Source organism: Leptonotus elevatus, chromosome 16 (assembly GCF_054856555.1).
Source record: "Leptonotus elevatus isolate MCC_2025b chromosome 16, RoL_Lele_1.0, whole genome shotgun sequence".
Classification (NCBI taxonomy): domain Eukaryota; kingdom Metazoa; phylum Chordata; class Actinopteri; order Syngnathiformes; family Syngnathidae; genus Leptonotus; species Leptonotus elevatus.
Genome location: NC_141254.1, coordinates 13089377 through 13109689, shown reverse-complemented (window position 1 = coordinate 13109689; position 20313 = coordinate 13089377). Strand labels below are relative to the sequence as shown.

At 39.3% G+C, this 20313-nt stretch overlaps 1 protein-coding gene and 1 long non-coding RNA gene across 3 annotated transcripts in view; one reads left to right on the top strand and one right to left on the bottom strand.

The window, feature by feature from the left end:
* The window catches only part of specc1 (sperm antigen with calponin homology and coiled-coil domains 1), a 49847-nt gene that overhangs the window by 6244 nt on the left and 23290 nt on the right, over positions 1–20313 (top strand). Inside the window, exons 2-4 of one of the 2 annotated variants that reach the window (XM_086057820.1) lie at positions 6456–6641; positions 6755–6890; positions 18738–20227. In XM_086057820.1, the coding sequence (XP_085913946.1) occupies positions 6477–6641; positions 6755–6890; positions 18738–20227 (1791 nt within the window). In that variant the 5' untranslated portion in view covers positions 6456–6476. Of the gene's footprint in view, positions 1–6455; positions 6642–6754; positions 6891–10330; positions 11153–18737; positions 20228–20313 lie in introns of those variants that run through there. The other variant, XM_086057821.1, reaches the window with a different exon arrangement.
* LOC147160848 (uncharacterized) lies at positions 10684–18789 on the bottom strand. Its single transcript, XR_015090399.1, has 3 exons — positions 18653–18789; positions 14917–15051; positions 10684–11474 (listed from the first exon to the last, which is right to left on the bottom strand). It is a non-coding gene; the product is annotated as an uncharacterized LOC147160848 (long non-coding RNA).

The window sequence follows — 20313 nt, the reverse complement described above, 5'->3', positions numbered from 1 at the left end:
CATCACAAGAGGGTACCGTGTACGGAAATGAGCCACATGTTTTATTCTTCAACTTGACAATGAATGTGTCAGCGTCTCTATTGTGTAACCACAGTGTTAGAATGATGTCTATAGTTGTGGAAGCCTTGGTTTGGAGTAACAGAGATTGTGGCAAAGCAGTATTGTAAAGACGCCCACTCAGCTGAATCACTACCATTGTGCATGCATGGTGTTCACACCCCATGTGGTGAATCTGACTCAGGTCTTAAAGCAATTGAGAGGGAACCCCCCCCCCCGCCCCCAATTTTTTTTTTCATTGGTAATCGTCCTATAGCATCGTTAAATAGAAAAAGCCATTATAAACACGTTAGAATAATATGCAAAAATAACATCAACACGGGTATTAGTAGTCAAGGACGCTGATAACCAATATTTGGAGCTGATATTTATTTTCACTAAAAGGGGAAAATATATTGGCATCAAAATGTGAAAAAAAAATACAAACTCCAGCTCTAAAATTGTGGGATAAAAAAAAAAAAGCATATGTTTATTGAACAACTTTTAGGGTTTATAAACTATTGGAATTAAAAAAGAACTTTTAGTCAATAGACATCTTTGTTTAAAAAAATCTAACAACAAATTCAGGGATCTCCCAGGATCATCAGCATCTCTGAAAATCTAAATAATGAGTTCCCTGAATTAACACTTTTTAAAAATGTATCAATTATTGGCCGTATGATGTTTCAAAATTTGTCGATATTTGTCAAAATGTTGAATATCGGTGCAGATAAACGGTCTATCCCAATAGTATAGATTTGTGAAAAAATTTGAAATTTACCAAATGGTGACATAGTAGTTTTTGTTAAAGTTGAAAAGAAAAAAGAATCATACAGTACAGTGAAAAAACAAATAGTATGGAAATCAGAAACAGCAGTTTGAATCCAATTTCTTATAATTTTTTTCCGGACAATCGTACCGTTGACAGGACAGGTCGATATTTCAAAAAAGATAGTTTCAAACAACCTGGCAGTGGTGCTGCTTCCCAAAATGAGAGTTTAGAATTGAGGGGAAAAAACGGTGTCACAAAAGTCATCTTGATCTTCCTGACTGCAGTCAACATTCTATAGAAGACAGTTCCACTTGTGGCAGGCCTACTCATTTCTTTTGAGTGAATACTAAATTGGTTTTCAAGCGTGTGCAGTGTTTGTGTAGCTCTGCTGTTTGTGACAGCGGAGTAGGGGTGTGGTCAGACCAAATTTAGTTTCTTGCCACAATCTAAGGCCCGTTTCATTCCTCGCCAAAGCACAGTTTGCATTCTACCCACATGCTACAGCCTTGGCATACCATAGGATGTGGGATCTAAATTACACCAGAATGAAAGAGCGTAAAAGTCAGACCACTCCAGAGTAATCCAACCCCCCCCCCCCCCCCAACAATAATATGGTCTATGCAGTCCCACTAGTCTAAATTCTGTATTTTGGTTAATATTACATTAGTGGATTACGAGTTAAGCAGCAAAATCCAGCAGTTTTTATCAGTATCAGAAGGCGGCCATTTTGCGACTTGCTGTCGAGTGAAAATGACATCCCAGTTGTTTAGGTCTCAGGTAACAACCAATCACAGCTCAGCTTCATATTACAGGTGAGCTGTGATTGTTCATTGCCTGAGACCTGAGCAACTGTGATGTCATCTTCAGTCGACAGCTTGTGGCAAAAATGGCCGCCACCTGAGATGGATAAAAATGGCTGTATTTTGCTGCATACCTCATATTCCACAAATGTAATATTAATCAGAATGTCGTGTTTAGACTAGTGAGGTCACATATTATTGTCGAGCAATGTTTAACGGAGCACTGGCGTTCCTGATAATATGCATCTCAAACATTACTCAAACATATCTCAAACATTTGCACATTTTTGGGAATAACACTGATAAATGGAAAATATTACATTCAAATATTTGTTCAGACTTGTATAATGGGCTAAACTATAAGCAGAGTTGGGGAATCTAGGTCCAGAAAGTAAAAACCCTGCCACATTACATGCGATGTATCCGGTTGTGACACTTTTTTTTGTATATATATATATATATATATATATATATATATAATATTTTTTTTTTTTAATAAATTTTATTGAAAACATCTCAAATGTTCTCCAATTTCCATACTGTAAATGAATAGGATCATATGCCGAGAAATGTTTCTTGTGAGGAGTAATATGGCGGCCTGACGGCTTCAAAAGTCTTGGCTATCCAGTAATATATTCAGATCAGTGGTTCATTTTCTTTGCTGATTCTTTTTCTACGCTTTCCGTTAACTCCCTGTGGCTGCGCTACAGCGCCACTCCAGACTTGGCATATACATTACAGCCGTTAAACGTCCTCAGCGTCCCCCTGTTTGGAGTCACTGATGGAATAGTCTTCGTTTTCCATTCATATTTAACAGTGGCTATGAAAACATTGACATCTGAGGCTTATGTCACATTTGTTTAGTTGCGTCAACCTTGCGAAAGTTATTACCAGTTGGGCCAGGCAAAAAAACAAGCACGGATGAAGAGAAGATGGCGATGATGCTTATTTATTATTATTATTTTTTTAATTTTACCTTACCTTACCTTGCCTCAAGCTATTTCACTGATATAGCTTCTGTCCATAAAAAAAGAGCTGTTGTGTGCTCAGAGCTATCTGTACGCAAGGCGGAGAACACAAATGAAAACTGGGTTGTAAATGATGATGGTTTATGTTTAATGTGAGAGGGTGTGAGATCCTGTCAGCGCGTCAACCTCCTCATGTATTGAATCGTGAACTTCTGTAGCGAGTGACATGTTAGGTATATGAATGTTGAGCTTCCTTCTGTGATTATAATACACCGCCCCGTCCTGTCCGCAAACAATCCACACTGCTCAGTTCAGATGTGGAAGATTGTTTCATCCACACCCAAGAAGATAAGTGCTCTCGCTTGCTCTGGTCTCATCTTATCCCTTCAGTTCAACAGCAGCTATTTAGCCTAATTTAGAGGCTGCATAGGGCGTATGACAGCACATAATGTACATACTGTGTATACTATATAATGTTTATTTTTGTGGTACAGTTCAGAAGCAATGATCATTGTTCATTGTGTTGTATCAGATTTACTGTATTATACTGTATTTAGATTAATATATTGACTTCACAGAGATCGTCTTCTCATACTGAAGCTGAGCTCTAGGCTAATCTCAGGTTGTGTCTGAGACATCTGGGTCGTTAACTAGGCCACCATAAAGTAAGTGGGATGCAGTTTTGGCCCCAGAGTTGGCAGAGTTATACTAAGGAAATATTTCAGATTCCCCCCCACCCGGAAAAATGTCTTATGAGCCTACCGAAGCTTATTGCATTCACTTGGAAACAAAAAAAAACAACTCCTGTTTTTCTGACAAATTTATCTGGGGAGCTTTTCTTTTTTTTCTTCCTGTTTTTCTGAATATTTGTTTCTGTTATACTAGATTTTTTTTTCTGTCATAAAATATTCCGAAAAACAGGCTGAAAATTTAATTATTCAGAATAACAGGGAATTCTTTTTTTATAAACAGAAAAAAAATTATAAAAAAAAAAGCAGAAAAAAAAATATTCAGAAAAACAGAGCTGGTGTTGTTTTTCAGAGTAATTTTTTTTTTACCGATGAACTCCAAGTGACTTGTTGCAGACTCGCTAATAGCGGAATCGGACACTTTCCCGCATACCTCCATATGCAATAAGATGGTCATGTTTACTTACTGGCTCTCAATAAAAGAATGAATGTGTATACTGTATTGTGGTTTGTTCTCTAATCTCTGAGGGAAAACCCCTTTAAAAAATATTCAGAAAAACAGAAAAATTATTATTCAGAAAAACTGAGGAAAATATATATATATATTTTTTAAATTATTAAAAAAAGCAAAATTTGTCAGAAAACAGGATTTTTTTTTCCAAGTGAATGCAATACGCTTCCGTATGAGCCATTGCTTTTTCTTTATAAATCTAATCCTTAATATTTGAAAACATAAATGGACCGGACAGGTGTTCCCAACATTAAGGCCTAATCTTATGTTGATGTTGAGAAGACGCTCCATGTAGTCGTGGCAGCCATTCTGAGGAGGAGGAGGAGAAGAAGAAGAAGAAGAAGGAGAGCCATCACATTGTTAAACTGTCTTTGAACGACACATAGACCATGCAAGGAGACAGTCGCGGGATGTTGCCTGCAGACGACTTGAAGTCATATGATGGTGATGTTGTCATGACAAAGAGTACAATCTTAATCAAATCAGAGAAGTGCTAGCGCACGCAAACATATTGCATTACATTTGAAAATAGACCAAATGTACTCTCAAAGGAAAGGTTTTCGTGTATTTTCTTTCCCTCAACCGTTGTGTAATGCTTCCACCTTTTCAGTAAAATTACATATGTAGCCTAGAATAGTTGAGAGAAGAGGAACAAGCTATTTTTGACAGAAGTCCACTGGAAGGATGACTACCTCAAGACTTTACTCCCAAAAAAATAAAAAATTCCAAGCTTTGCAATTCTCAGAAGTAGGAAATGGTTTAGTTTACTAACGTGAACTGTGATATATTAGCATTATTATCAGAAGTTGGTAATATTTTTTGACCTACAAAAAGGATGCGGGCGTTTTTATTTGACTGGGACATGGGAAATCAATTGTATGCTGAGAATGCATAATCTGAAGTACATTTTAGTGGTCATACCTTTTATTTTGGGGTGGTTTTGTTGCTGATTACAATTCCTAATTTGAGAAAAAACGTTAGGGTTGTTCATTTTATATATTCAAAACTTGTTGCAACCCTTTAGTTAATTTTTGTTAGCAATAATTAATAACTGTGCGAATCATGGTCATTTAAATAGTTAAGAGAAAAAAGCTTGTGGTTTCATATACTCGGAGCTAGAGGAAAGGTCAAAGTCACTGCTGCCCTGATCAATGACACAGCCGCCACCCCCCCCCCCCCCCCTCTGGGTATATACAACTATGAACCACACTTATTCTCCTCTGTTAAGTGCACTCCCACTTCCTTCCATTTCCCACATCTACTCTGCACAGCTGACTCTTCCTTTGTAGACACTGTAGGCCAAGCTCACAGTCACAGGCTGTGACCACATCCTGTTGGAGTAGGAAAATAGGGCTGCTCTGGCAGCCACTCGCTTTTGTTAAAAGTAAAATCAAATAAATAATTGTGTAACTGCTGTTCGCTGCATACTTGTCAGGTGAAAGCAGTTAATGTTCGCCGCTGGCAACGTTTTGTAGGAACGGGAAATTATTTACTTAAGTACCTCAAGGCTACTCTTGCATTGATGTTTTACTCATGTTTTTTTGTATTTGCTCAGAGGAAAGCATATGTGTCGCCTATTATTCTAATGAAAGTGCATACTCGCTTTGCTGTCTTTACAATTTTACCACAGTGTGATATTTGCAGGAAAAAAGGCATTGTATTGCTCAAACTATATACTTAAGTCAGTATCACAGTAGTACTTAAGACAGTAAGTCAAAAGTTACACGGCGAGCTCAAAAAGTTATTATTTTTTTATTTGATTGATTTTAAGATGTCAGCATTTGCACGTGATTTTATGTTTTTGTCTATCTGATGACGTTGTTTTTAAAATAAAATAAAAAAATCTGACTTCATGTTCAAGCAGTTACTCAGTACTTGAGTATTATTTTCAGCAAATACTTTTTTACTTATACTTGGGTGATTTTTTTTTGGGTGACTATTTTTTACTTTTACTTGAGTAATATTATTTTGAAGTAACACTACTCTTACTTGAGTACAATTTTTGCCTACTCTACCCACATCTGGTTGTGTTATAGGGTCTTCACTACTCTAAAAATATTGTAAAGTCATAAACTATTTGCCTTATAGTTAGCTGTTCAGATAGCAGTAAAAAACAAAACATTATACTATATAAACAATATGTAATTGCTTGATTGACTTAGTTTGGTCTGCTTGAATCTAGATAAATTAAGGTAAAAAAAAAAGAAAAGAAAGAAAAATATTCCAAGTGGCCCTTGCATCTTCTATTTTTCTGTATTTGGCCCTCAGAGGAACAAGTTTGGACACCTACGACTTGGGTAATTCTCCTCTTAGTGTTAGTGTTTTGCTCAATTTGGCTCTATACTGCCCCACAAAGGACAGAGGCTACAACTTCAGCTCTGGTAAGAAGGGATGCTCAAAGTTTTTGATTTCAGGAAGCCCACAGGGGAGGGGAGAGATTTTTCCAATGCCAATTAAATATAACTACCATGTGAGGGTCTTGTTTTAGCTTTCAACCTCACCATTAATGACATGTTTAACAGAAAGGAACTCTCATCAAATTAATTTCATTTCAAATAAATAATTATCCATTTTTTTTACAACATTAACACAAACAGAAAGGAATTTGTTTATAAAAGTGCAGTCAATGTTAGTTTAATTGTCTAATTAGACAAAATATCCCCCCCATACCTCCCTCAGGTGTAGTCCACTATCACAGTCATGATGAAAACGGGTGCCACCAAGTTGGGGCTGCCCAAGGCGGGACTCCAGGAGCGAGCTAAGCAGGCTTCTTTAGCCCCCTCTTCACCCTCCAGCACCACTTCTACGGCAATGAGGACTTCCAGATCGTCCAACACGCTGGCCTCAGACCAGAGACTCAGCAGGGTGAGGCCCAAACCAAACTTGGTATTCTACTTAGAACTGAGATCTCGTTCGCTGTCTTTCTCACACGCATACGGATGAGATGTTATTGGTACTAACAGCGGTTATGTTTTCAGCTTAAAAGAGCCAACAGTGATGATGCTCTGACAAAGCCTGCACTGGGAGCTGCTTCCTCTGGCTTGCGCATGAAGAAGACGGTGACCACTGGAGCCATCTCAGATCTTGCTGAGGCCCGTCCCCGTAGTCTAACTGGTAAGTCGTAGAATTTGAAATAATTATGAATTTCCCAGCATAATACAGTTTTGTGAGTGTTCACAGTTAGGATTTGTGTTTGTCTACAGTATCTAAAAAAATAATAATAATAAAAGTGACATATTTGATTATATGTATAGTTTTTCATGGGACAACATTGGAGAAATGCTACAATTTATAGTAGTCAGTTTACAGCCCTCACTTTTTCTTTTTTTTTTTAAGCGGTGTAAATATTAATGTGTTGTTATTTTGAGGTGACAGTAAATGTACTGCACATAATTCTACAACCTGTACATTAACTACTTGACTACATCATTGTTGTTGATATTGGATATTTACAAATATGTATATTCACTTTTGTGGGATACTCTACTTACTACTTACTGATGTAAGTGGTGCAATTTCCCACGTCAGCCACTAGATGGCCCCACACACCAATCCTGAGGATTCGAGAGAACGGTCTTTCCATTTTTAGTGCTTGACATTTTTCATGGTTGCTGCTGCAGGGTGATGCAATGTTTTGGTTCTCACAGGATTTATTTATTCCAAAATAGAGACGGGAAGCATTCATTCTGCTCCTCTATCATGTGCTTAGCTGTGTCAACACGTGATGTTTTGAATTACAAATAAGCAACAACAACAACAACAAATATATGTTTTTGTTTTTTTTAAGGAAGTGATGTTTTTTGTCGCCATTTGCTCGAAGTTGAAACACAACACAATACATGTTTTTTTTAATAATTTTTTATTTATTAATTTACTTTTGCTATTTTTTTAAAGTTTCAGATCATGACACACATTTTAATATCTCACAAAGACAGCACAGGTAAATGTAAATGCAGTTTTCTACATTAGGATAGGTTAAAAAAAAACATTTTATTCAAGATTTATAGTTTTCATATGAATATGGAAAATGCTCATTAGCCTTATAGTTCTTCACAACATTAATTTGGAACACTCATTTCATCCACAAAGTGGATTCTAAGCTCTAGTGCAGTTCTTCCTCTAGGGGCTATTTTGCTGAGGTAAATTGGGTTGAGACTTCAAACAAGATGAAAAACCACAAGCAAATAAATCTTAGTAAGTAAAAAAAAAAGAAAAGAAACTGAATCTTTGCTAATTATGAAAAGGTTATTTTGCACCGCTATTTTCTTACTCAAGTGAAAAGTGTGCATTATAAATTCATCATTCCTCAGATACTCACATTGGCCTAGTTTTGTGAACCAATTTCTGGTAAGCAGCATCATCAAGGGAACGAATCTCACTAAATAATTCTTTGTCATAAAGAAAACGTGAGGTGTAACGTAAAGAATATTGTTGTTGCTCTCGGGCAAAATGGTGTCCTTTTTTTTTAGAAATGAAGGTGTTGTTTTGTTTTAGGTGCTTTCCCCTTGTAGATATATGAAGTCTACATTTAAAATGGCATGTTTTCACCACTAACAAGTAGTAACTTAAACACTTAATAATAATAATAATGAATAAGCTTATAAGGTAACCTAGCACGCAACAGGATTTCCAATCTGTTATTCTTCTTAATGGGTTCAGACTTGGCACTTTACCAATCGTACCATGCGGCCAGACAATAGGTTTTTGATGACTTATTTAAAATGCCTCCTCAATAATTCAGTCATTCTTTCATTGGAGGAGGAGTCCCTGTGGAGTGTGCCAAGGGAAGGAAGAGAAGGACATAGACTGTCCCGCTCTATAAATAACAAGCCTGGCGAGTGGCGAGGGCACAATTACATTGAAAAAAACATTTTAATATACAGTTTCTTCTTTCATATCGCTGGTGCTGGGCCGTCATAAATCACAATTTTGGCAAATTTCATATTTTTTCAAAAATCTTTCGTTTTGGTCAGTCAGTGTATTCTTATACAATATTTGAGTTAAACGCATATCCCGACTTTTAAATGCAGTATAACTAAAGACGAATAGAGGGACAAACAGACAAAGTGAGGTGATTCAGGAATAATATTGACCTGGAGTGTGTTTAGTTCGATTTGATGAACTAAATCTGAGATACCAGACTCTGTCCGAGGGCACTATATGTTTCTTGTGACTCTCCTATCTGTCGGATGAATTAATCACATACGCCTCAGTCCACTGGGATGAGTCAGGCTGCCTACGCACTCAGCCATGACCGACACACACTGACACAAGCACTAAAAATATATTAATTAAAGATAGTAAAAAAAATATACTGGGTGGTCGTCCTTGATATATTGAAGATAGGCAAACCAGAAAACGAACTTTAATTTCTCCACTACTGCTCTACTCGTACGGACTGTCGCCCTGTTTGTTACGCATACGTGTGGAATTTTATGCCTCGTCTTCATGACAAAGAAGTTCTTTAAATACCACTCAGTAGACACTTGTGACACTTAAGTCCATAGAGAGGCATGGCAGATAGGGATTGTCTAACCACAATCTTGAGAGAGGCCTGTTGTGCCAGCAGAGATGGAGGTCCTGTGGCGAGGAGAACATTCTTAGCGGGATTAGGGATATGTTTGTTTACCAAGGTGAATGTGCTGATGTAAGTGGAGGCGAAAGCAGCATATTAATTTAGAGGGGAAGTCAACCCAAACTAAATTTCTTGACTATATGTTCTATGCAGTCCCGCTAGCAATTTGTATCAATATCAGAAGGCGGCCATTTTGCCACGTGCTGTCGAGTGAAAATGACATCGCAGTTGTTCAGGTCTCAGGTAACAACCAATCACAGCTCAGCTTCAGAAAACAGATGATCCGTGATTGGCTGTTGTCTGAGCCCTGAGCAACTGTAATGTCATCTTCAGGCAAGTGGCAAAATGGCCGCCTACTGAAATGGATATAAACGGCTGGATTTTGCTGCATACCTTCTATTCCACAAATGTAATATTAATCAGAATGTCATGTTTAGACTTGTGAGGTCACCTATAACATAATATTGTCAAGAAATGTTTCAAGTCGACTTCCCCTTTAAGAGAGGCAGATGGAAATCCGACTTTGTGTAACATTCAGAAGACTTGGGAATAGGCTTGGAAAGCAGTAGTGAGGTTGACTGTCCATGCGGATGTGGGCAGGAAAAGTCTAAGAGCAACCACAGTATTTTATAATTCAAATCCACATGAACCAAAAATAAAGCTTCCACTTAAAAAGGAAAAGAGAGAGAAGGAGAGGGAGGGAGAGAGAGAGAGAGAAGGAGGGGAGAATGGAGAGAGGGAGAATGGAGAGAGAGAGGGAGGGAGAGACAACAAGGGAGAGGGAGGGAGAGAGAGACAGCGAGGGAGAATCGTGAGAGAGAGAATGGAGAGAAGGAGAGGAGAATGGATAGAGGGAGAATTGAGAGAGAGATAGAGAGGGAGAATCGAGAGAGAGAGGAGGGAGAGACAACGAGAGAGAGAGGGAGGGAGATACAGTGAGGGAGAATCGTGAGAGATAGAGAGAGAGAGAAAGAGAAAGAGAGAGAGGAGAGAATCTAGAGAGAAAGAGAGAGGGAGAATTGCGAGAGAGAGAGAGAGAGAGAGAGGAGGGAGAGACAACGAGGGAGAGAGAGGGAGGGAGATACAGTAAGGGAGAATCGTGAGAGAGAGAGAGAGGAGAGAGAGAGGAAGAATCTAGAGAGGGAGAGAGAGAGAGAGGAAGAATCTAGAGAGGGAGAGAGAGAGAGAGGAAGAATCTAGAGGGAGAGAGAGAGAGAGAGAGGAAGAATCTAGAGAGAGAGAGAGAGAGAGAGGAAGAATCTAGAGGGAGAGAGAGAGGAAGAATCTAGAGGGGGAGAGAGAGAGAGAGAGCGGAAAAGAGAGAGAGAAAGAAAGAAAGAGAGCGAGAGAGAGACAGCGCGCGCACCTCCCGATCCAGTTGTTATCGCAGCAATAACGATGTGCATATGACGCTGCCTGCATACCCGCCTGCCAGCACAGCATACTGTCACCGTTGTGGAGGATCGCCACTCGCTGTCAGGACACGTAGTCCGCCTCAGCAACACATGCGCATTCACACAAACACGCTCACACTGTCCCGGGAAGGATCGCAAAAAAAAGAGAAGATCCATAGTGGGAAAGAAGAATTTGATGTTTCTCCTTCACTGTGACGTGAGCGGCGGCGGCGATGGTGGATGCTGAACAAATGCGACCACGCTGACACCCCCCCACACACACACTCGTACATCACTCCCCCGCAAGCCACAATCTGTTGGATTTGTCTTCACTGTGCGGAGTGTGGGAGGCGCAGATTGGACCAACATGGGGAACCAAACGGGCAGACGGGAAGAAACCGACACAGGTCTGCTTCAGTCGTACCTTTTGTCCACCACACCTTTTTAGTGCAACTACTTTGATTGAGCTGACTTGCTGATTTATTGCATGTCATGTGTTACTGCATGTCTGAAAGAAGTTTTGGGTGATGATGAGTACTGGTAAAAATGGCCCGGAGCTCTTGGAAGCCGTGAATGTGGCATGATTACACTTCGTGGCTGCTACAGGTCTGGTTGTGCACCTTTTTGTGTAGTCACCAGAAGTAGGGCAGGAGGGAGGAGTGCGCTTTGTCTGCTCGTAAGAAGCCGCTTCAGGAGCTTGGATCATCACTCTGGCATCTCTCCGCTGCCCTGAGCAGAATGTGACAGTAACTTAAAGCACATTATAAGTGTAAAAATAGGTTCCAAATGTTGTCAATCTCCGGACTTGTTTTCTACAAATATAAAAACAACGGCAACAAAAACATAACCTTACTGGCTATATTTTTACTATATTTTAGTAGTACACATATATACATGCAGTAGTATTTTTTTTTTTTTTTACGGCAGTGGTTTGAGATGTACTACAAGTACATTTCTTAAAGGGGAAGGCAACCCATACATTTTCTTTACAATAATGTCTTCTATGCATCCCCACTAGTCTAGACCCCCTATTCTGATTAATACCGTGTCTGTGGAACATGAGTTTTCCGCCTGTTTTTATCCGGCTCAGGGGGCGGCCATTTTGCCACTTGCTGTCGACTGAAAATGACATCACAGGTGCTCAGGTAACCAATCATGGCTCACCTGTTTTCTGAAGCTGTGACGTAAAGGGTTTTTATAGTTTTAGAGTTTTTCATTTTAGTTCGTTTTTATTTCATTTTGAGTTTTTGTTTTTTAAATTTAGTTAGTTTTATTAGTTTTCAGGGTGATTCTTTTCTGTTATTAGTTTTAATTATTTCATAAATGCTTAGTTTCAGTTTAGTTTTAGTTCGTTTCAGCATTACACTCTTAAAAACAGTTGGGTCAAAAATAATCCAACTATGGGTCAAAAATGGACCGATCCTCTACTTGGGTCAATTTGACCCAACTTTGAGTCAAGAAATGGGTCCTTCAGCATAAAACAATTCGTAAATATTGGTCAGATCCTTTACTTAGGTCAAAATAAATGGGTCATTTTGTATAAAACAACACCGAAAGTTGGGTCAAATTGACCCATAAAGTGCATCGGTCCATTTTTTCATCCATAATTGGGACTGTGAGTGTAATTTTTTATTTTATTTTTTAATATATATATATATATATATATATATATATATATATATATATATACGTCTTTATTCCGGTTAATATCAAAATAAATCTACTTAAAATCACATTTAAAATCATCCCCAAAGGCTGATGCATTAAATTACCAAAAACTAAAACAAAGGACATTTTTGCTATAATTATAGTTAGTTTCAGTTAGTTTTCTTTTTCTTTCTTTTTTTTTTTTATAATTTCATCATGTTTTTTGAATTTTAGTTTTACTTTTTTCGTTAGTTTTAGTTAACTGCGATAACCTTGCCGTGATTGGTCATTACCTCCTGCGCAACTGTGATGTATTTTTCAATCGACAGCATGTGACAAAATGGCCGCCCCCTGAGATGGATAAAAATGATTTTGCTGTTTATCTCATATTCCACAAATGCAATAATCAGAATGTGGCGTTTAGATAAATGGGGGCACATATGAGTTATTAATTGTCAGGAAAATTTGAGGGTTGACTTCTATTCAAAGATGAGTGACAAATGCTCAGATCGAGAGTCAGCGTTTAAAGTAATAAATTACTTGTATACATTAGTACTGCTATGACATATAATAACATCAAATAATATAAATAATGTCCAATATAACCAAGAGTGATTCTTTGAACTGATTATTGTTATTAATTTGAATATTGTTGATGGGAAAATCATAACTTTGGGTGCAGGCTAATAATGAACTTGCTTGCTAATGTATTAGTGGATTTTCAACTCCAGTCCTGCCCTCTGGAGATTGTTTTGCCGACGTGACTAACCGTTTCTTCACAGAGTCTTTCTTTACACTTGTGAAAAATATTCTTTTGACAGTGGCTGTTGTTTTCCTTGGTCAACTTATCCGACGCCTCGAATTTATTGGGGGCAGTCGTTTCATTCTTCTTCTGGGAATTCCAAATGATAGTGCGGCCAATGTTTGTGAAGTGACTGAATTCTATTCATTCTGTGTTTAAATATGATGCACGGCGCTTTTTCTAAAAAAGAGAGGAAGAGGGGTGAACTGTGTTCTGCAGTGTTAAGTTGTCATTATCACAACACTGAGCATTTCTGTCTCTCCTCTAGATTACCAACAAAACCCTGTGGCCCAGACTATAGACTGCGGTCCGTCCGCATGCCGTCAGCTGTTGATGAATTGACACTAAATTATAGTCCAATAACAGTGTGTCTATATTAAGCACTGCTATCTAGTCTCTTGTCGCCGGAGGAAAAAGAAAAGTTTCAAACATATTTGTTTAGCGAGGTCAATTTGATTGTCCTGACTTTGTCATGGTCAAAAAATGGAAATTTCACACATCTGTGGTTTGTCCACACGACTGACTGGGGATGCTTAATAGGAGCTGTGATATTTCTAAGTACGGCATTCCGCTTTCTTTCTTAGGGATAGGGTTGTCATTGGAATGTCATTCTTTTATGATTTTATTTGTACTTTTTTTTACTATTCTTAGGCTAATGTGTATTGAATATCTGAAATTACATTATAATTGAATCAGTTCTGTATTATTTTTTTTTACAAGATTATTTTACAAGTGAAATTCATGTGGCTGAGTACTTCAACTTTTTGAAGGCATAAAAGACCAATTATTGTAATCTTATATTTGCAGAGGGCTGCTGAAGACTGTTAGTTCATGCACACAGTACTTGATGGTTTTCACTCTTGTAAATGCCTTTGCTGTAAATGATCCCCCCCATTAGTTTGAGAATTATTGTGAATAATTGCTATCTGACCTCGGTAGCAACCAAGAAATGTGAGTCATTTCATGTTGGGTCTTTTTTTTTTTGTCCATTAACTCATTCACTGCCATTGACATCTATAGACTTAAAAAAAAAACATTTTAACTATTTCTATTAGTTTAACTTTTGTTGTTGTTGTTTTGTCAACAAGAGTATGAAAACCTAGCATTTTTTTTGTACATTTAGAACAGATATAAAGTTTGTGATTAATCGTGAGTTAACTAGTGAAGTAATACGATTAATTACGATTACAAATTTGAATTGCCTGATGCCCCTAATTTTTAATAATCTTTTCTTTAAAAAACAAAACAAAAAAGATACCTTTTTTGTTTAAGTTTTAATAATATTTTTATTTTATTTTTAAGAAAAGATTATTAAAATTAGGGGCGCCAGGCAATTACAATTTTTAATCGCATGACTTCACTAGTTAACTCATGATTAATCACAAATTTTATATCTGTTCTAATACAATAAAAAATATTATTAACAAGAGTAGGAAAAATTTTTAAACTAATAGAAATAGTTCAAATGAATTTTTGACGTCTATGGCAGTGAATGAGTTAAATATCTATCTAGTCATCTAGCAAGCTAGTTATCGAGCTGTCTGTCTAGTTATCTAGGTAACTATATAGCTACCTAGCTAGCTAACTAATATAATTTATCAATTGATGACAATGAAAAGTGAAAGGAGTTGCATCAATAAGTCTAGAATAATCCAAATGAGACATACCGATTAAGAATGTTAGGACGCTATCAATTCATGTGCTGGGGGTGATAAATTCTACCTGGCATCCATTTTGCTGAGTTACATTTTATTTTCAGCCTGCATTTGGTATCTCTTGCCCACAGATGTACGCTGACGTATGTCCTCTTCCCAGAGGTCCTAAAATGTTTTCCATTTTGACGTTTCCGTTGACCTCCTGTAGACACATTTATTATTAAGATATCAGGACAGTACTTGGGTATGGTGAGGTAACACATACAGTGGTATGTCTATTGGTGGGACAACACTATTAAACCATATATCTTTTACATTTGGTGAGGAATTGGATTTGTTTTGTCACAACAGAGAAAATGTTTCCAATGGACAAATGTTTGTGCATAATTTTCGAGTAAGTTGGGGGGGGGGGGGGGGGGTTCACGTTGAAGGACCAACCTGTGAGAGCTTGAGCACTGAGGAAGTTATCACTTTTTTTTTTTTTTTTATACTTTCCATTAAGTCCACGTAGGCACAGCAAACAAATGGGTCTTTTTGTTCTTCTTCTTTTTAAAATAAATTTGGACTTTTTGCCCATAGGGAAATGTTAGATTTTACTGGCCATTATAAAGACTTTACATAAATCAGTGCTATGGTATGTATGCATGATGAGCATGAGCAGTCTTCAGAATCATTTAACAACAATCCTAAATTTATCATACTTTGTTTTTCATACATTTTTAGACTTTTCGGCATTTGTCAGTTTTCTGACTTTTATTGGCAATTTTATGGTCATATTATGGAAAATTTCTGCCTCTCATTTTATGTCTACTTATTTAAAAAAATGCAGCCTTTTTTTTTTTTGCTTTAAATTTTCTGAAATTGTTGGCAATTTTATGGACATTTTTTTAAAATTTATTATTCGTTTCTATCTAAAACATTATTTCATTTAAATAATATTTTTATCTAAAGAAAAATGTGTTGTTGTTTTTTCTACAAATTGTTTTTAGAGATGCACAGGGAGCCACATGTGGCTCCAAAGCCGCAGGTTGCAGACCCCTGGGCAATAGCAACGCATTCAACCATCCTGACTAATCTGTTTTCAGTCATTGTGTCATGCAGCCTCCCTCCCGAGACTCACTGGAATCTCTTGATTCCAGTCAGAGGACAGAAATGCCTGTGAGTCTCCGTGCCTGACTGATAGGTGCCTGTTGACCCATTTCACGGTCTTGTCAGTCAGGAAAAGGGGAAGCCCACCATACTTTTTGGAACAAAACAGGACACACAATGCAGCTAGATGCATTCTTCCGTGTGAGTTTGTTTGTGATGGTGATAATGAAGGCACTTCAGGTGCCAACTGGCTGACACTTAACCGCCTGCACTCATTAATTCACTCATTAATTCAACTCTTAAAATCCCAGTAACACACATTAAATCAGCCTTGTATTTAAAAACAGTGCTTTTCTCTGATTTGAGGTAATTTCGTGGAAAAATCAGTTTCACAAATGCTAAAGTGAACGTTATGGTTGTCGTACCCTCTGTCTCAACTTTTTACACATCACAGGTGGAAGTGGTTTCCAACCAAACACATATTTAGCACTGTTGCCCTTTGCTACGATTGGCAGGTGGATCGCAGTCACATATCCATTTCAGTTGTGAGCCATTTGCGTCCATTAACTGCAGCATTTAGAGACTGATGTCACTTCAAACAAGCTGAGGTGACATCATGGATAACACATTCACTGCCATCGACGGCTATAGACGTCAAAAATGATTTTTACATTTTTCCCACTTTTGTTAACAAGAGTATGAAAACCTAGAATTTTTTTTATTGTATTAGAACAGATATAACATTTGTGATTAATCGTGAGTTAACTAGTGCAGTCATGCGATTAATTATGCTAAAAAAAATTAATCGCCAGACGGCCCTAATTTTTAATCTTCTTTTCTTAAAAAAAAGAAAAAAAAGATTATAAAAAATTAGGGGCATCAGGTGATTAAAATTTGTAATCGTAATTAATCGCATGACTTCACTAGTTAACTCACGATTAATCACAAATTTTATATCTGTTCTAAATGTACAATAAAAAAATCTAGGTTTTCATACTCATGTTAACAAAGGTGGGGGGGAAAAAAGTTAAACTAACAGAAATAGTTCAAATGAATTTTTGACGTCTATAGCCGTCAATGGCAGTGAATGAGTTACAGAGGTGGGCGATACAAAGATAAGGGAGAAATAAAAGACAAAGTCATGTTCTTTGCTCCACACAGATATGAGAATTCACCCTAACCACATCAGACTCGCCTTTCTTCTACTCAAGGACCTTTTTGTTTGTGTGGAATGCCAAAATGTCAAGTGGCCTTCAACGCAAACTGATTTTCTTATTTTGTCTAATATATCGGCGTGATAATCTGCCATTTGTAACGTTTACGTGCTATGTTTTCAAATCTGTGACGTATATTTGATATGCTCAGCGACAGCGTTGTACGTTGTCCTCATTCTATCAATCGTGGATTCAAGCTGTCTTAGATGCAGTTAGCCAAAATGTGAGAATTGAATTCCACAGTTGCAAAAAATTATCTGCTTGGCATCTCGGTGATGTGTGCTTTATTGTCCCCTTCTGTCCTACTTCTTCAGCTTTAAATCTTCACAACGTGTAATGTCTCCAACGCTTAACTGAAAGAACCTTTTCATTCGTTCAAATTCAGCTGCACGCGCCGGGAATGTAAAATGGTATTGGCAGCTCCTGCCACAGTTGACTCAGTACGACATAATCTGTGCACTGTGTCCAATTTAATGGCAAGTATTTTTTATATTATGCGTTTGATGTTATAGACCGTCCAAGTGTCCATTCTGTCCTCTGTCTTTGCGATGCTGAGAGAGTTGTTCAATGCATGAATTTAAATAGACGCGCCGGGACAAATTTCCATCACTGAGCCAAGTCCCGCCCACTGTTTGTTGATGAGCGGAAAACGTACAATAAAATACTTGTCACAGTTCAGATGGAGTCTGGAATAGGCTTGTGCTTGTGACCCACATTAGTGCCTTTTGAAATGTCACAGTAACGCTCTGCTGTAATGATGAATGAACACAAGGAGAGCAAGAGTGGGACAATGCCAGGCAGATGCTGTATTGTCGAAACGGCAAACGGTGTTTGGGCACAGTTAGCTGTAACAAAACGCAGTGACAAATAAAAGCGTCAAAATCGGACCCACTATAAGTTTCGTTTACGTGATGTAAACAAAAGGGGCCTAATGTGTGTCCCTGCTAATTTATTTTACCTTTCCTAAATCATGTTTCGTCTAAAGTATATGATACGTCTTGATTTGCAAATGTATTAAGATCCCAATGCATTGAATTTCATGTAATAATATCCTCGCATAATGTACGCCAGGGGTGTCAAACATAAGGCCCGTGGGCCGGAACCGGCCCCGCCAGTGGGTCGAATCTGGCCCCCGTGAAGACAGAACACAAATTTCAGTTTTTCACTCAAATGAACTGTTGTTGCTAATTTTGTCCACTGGAGGTCGCACTGACAACCACTTAAAGGGCATCCTGAAATTTGGGTCTTACTCAGGATTTGATGAAAAGAGAAAATACATTTCCCATTGCTCTGCAATAAAATACAAATAAATGGGAATATATATATATATATTCACTTGTCATTTTTATTTATAGCTTACTAGGCCACAGACATACTTGTCTCAAATTTGACTGAAAGTGGCCCCTGAATTCAAATGAGTTTGACACCTCTGCTGCACGCCAATGCACAGTACGTTAACTGTGTGTTTGACTGTCTCTATTGTAACCTGTTATCGCTTACCGTGAAAGTGGGCTGGAGGTCTCCAAGTGAGCTCCCCGCTTTGGATGACTAAAGTTATCTCAATCACTTTTGGTATGTGTCACAGGTTGTCAAGCAACTAAGAAGTCTGGCATTCCGGCCCCAAGAGAAATCCCATCCTCGATAACAAGGGAGCGCATTTCCCTGCGGGACCAGTTGAGGAGCTCTTCCACTAAGAGGATTGTTTCCAGTGCCAGCACTTCCAGCCTCTCGACCCTGGCAAAGCAAACGCGTAATTCAACAAAGTGTCGTGGAGAAGCAGAAGGCCAGGAAAGGGGCCTCCTGGAATGTCAGGTTAAAGAGCTGTTGGCCGAAACCAAGGCTAAAGACTTTGAGATCAGCAACCTCCGCACGGAGTTGCAACGCTGCAAAAGCAAAGCCTCCACTTCTTCCCCGTTGCCGTCACCTGTCTCGGTATCGCCTCAAGATCCGTCTGCAGAACAAGAGGGAAAGCTCACAGAGGCCCGCGTACTGCTTCAGGAGCTGAGGGAGAAGAATGCAAAGTTTCAGAGAGAGCTCGCCAACCTCCGAGAGGAGAACCAAGTACTAAAGAGGAGGCTTATCTCCTTCGAGGCCTTGCCATTGTCTGGTAGCCCTCCAAAACTTCCGAATGGCCTCTGGTCAGATTCCAGCCCAACCGCCGGTCTCATTAAAACCTCCTTCTCCTCCAGCTCCGTCAAGGACTCGCCTTCGCCTGACTCGTCGGAGTTTGAGAAGATCCCACGTTCGGGATCCATTAGCAGCAACGTCAGTAGTGAAGCCACGGCGGGTGGGCGTGACGCGTGTGTACAGAGCCTAACGGAACAGATACACAAGATGGAGGAAAACCACCACAGCACCGCAGAGGAGCTCCAGGCCACTCTGCAGGAGCTCGGCGACCAGCAGCAAGTGGTGCAAGAACTGACGGCGGAGAACGAGCGTCTGGCTGAGGAGAAGCGCCTCCTGCAGACCTCGCTCCAGCAGCAGAGAGAACGCTTAGAGCTGCTCTCCCAGAAGAACGAGGCGCTGGCGAGCCGACTTCAGGAGCAGGTCCAGGCTCAGGCCCAGCGGGAGGACGAGTTCAGGAGCCAAGGTCCTCGACTTGTTGAACTCGAGCAAAGGTACGCCGAGCTGGTTGAGAGCTCGCGCTTTGAACGGGAGAAGCTGGTGAACATCCAGCAGCAGTTAACAAGCAGCCTTCGAGCGCTTGAGGAGGAGCACCAGGAGGCGCAGGGCCAGGTGCACGGTCTGCGGGAAGAGATGGACAGGCTCCATGACCAACTCAGCCGGGAGCTGGAAGCCAGAGGTGAAGCCGCGCAGTCCGCAGAAGAGCAGAGGGCCACCGTTGACTGTCTCCGAGTGGAAAATAGTCGGCTGAAGGCACAGGTGGACATAGAGAGGCAAAAGGTGGGCGAGCTGAAGGCCGTGCAGGGTGCTAGCGATAGAACTGAGCTGCGGGGTCTACTCAAGACGGCCCACGCTGAGAGAGACCGCCTGGAGCTGGAGCTGAGAGAGCTGAGGCAGGACTTGCTGCAGGCCCAAGATGAGACCGAGCACGTACAAGCGAGCATGTCCAAGGTATTGTGGGTGCATTTTTAGCACCGAGAATTTTGATTTCTCCACTTGATTGACTGGATTTTTTTTCTCCCTATTTAATTCAAAGC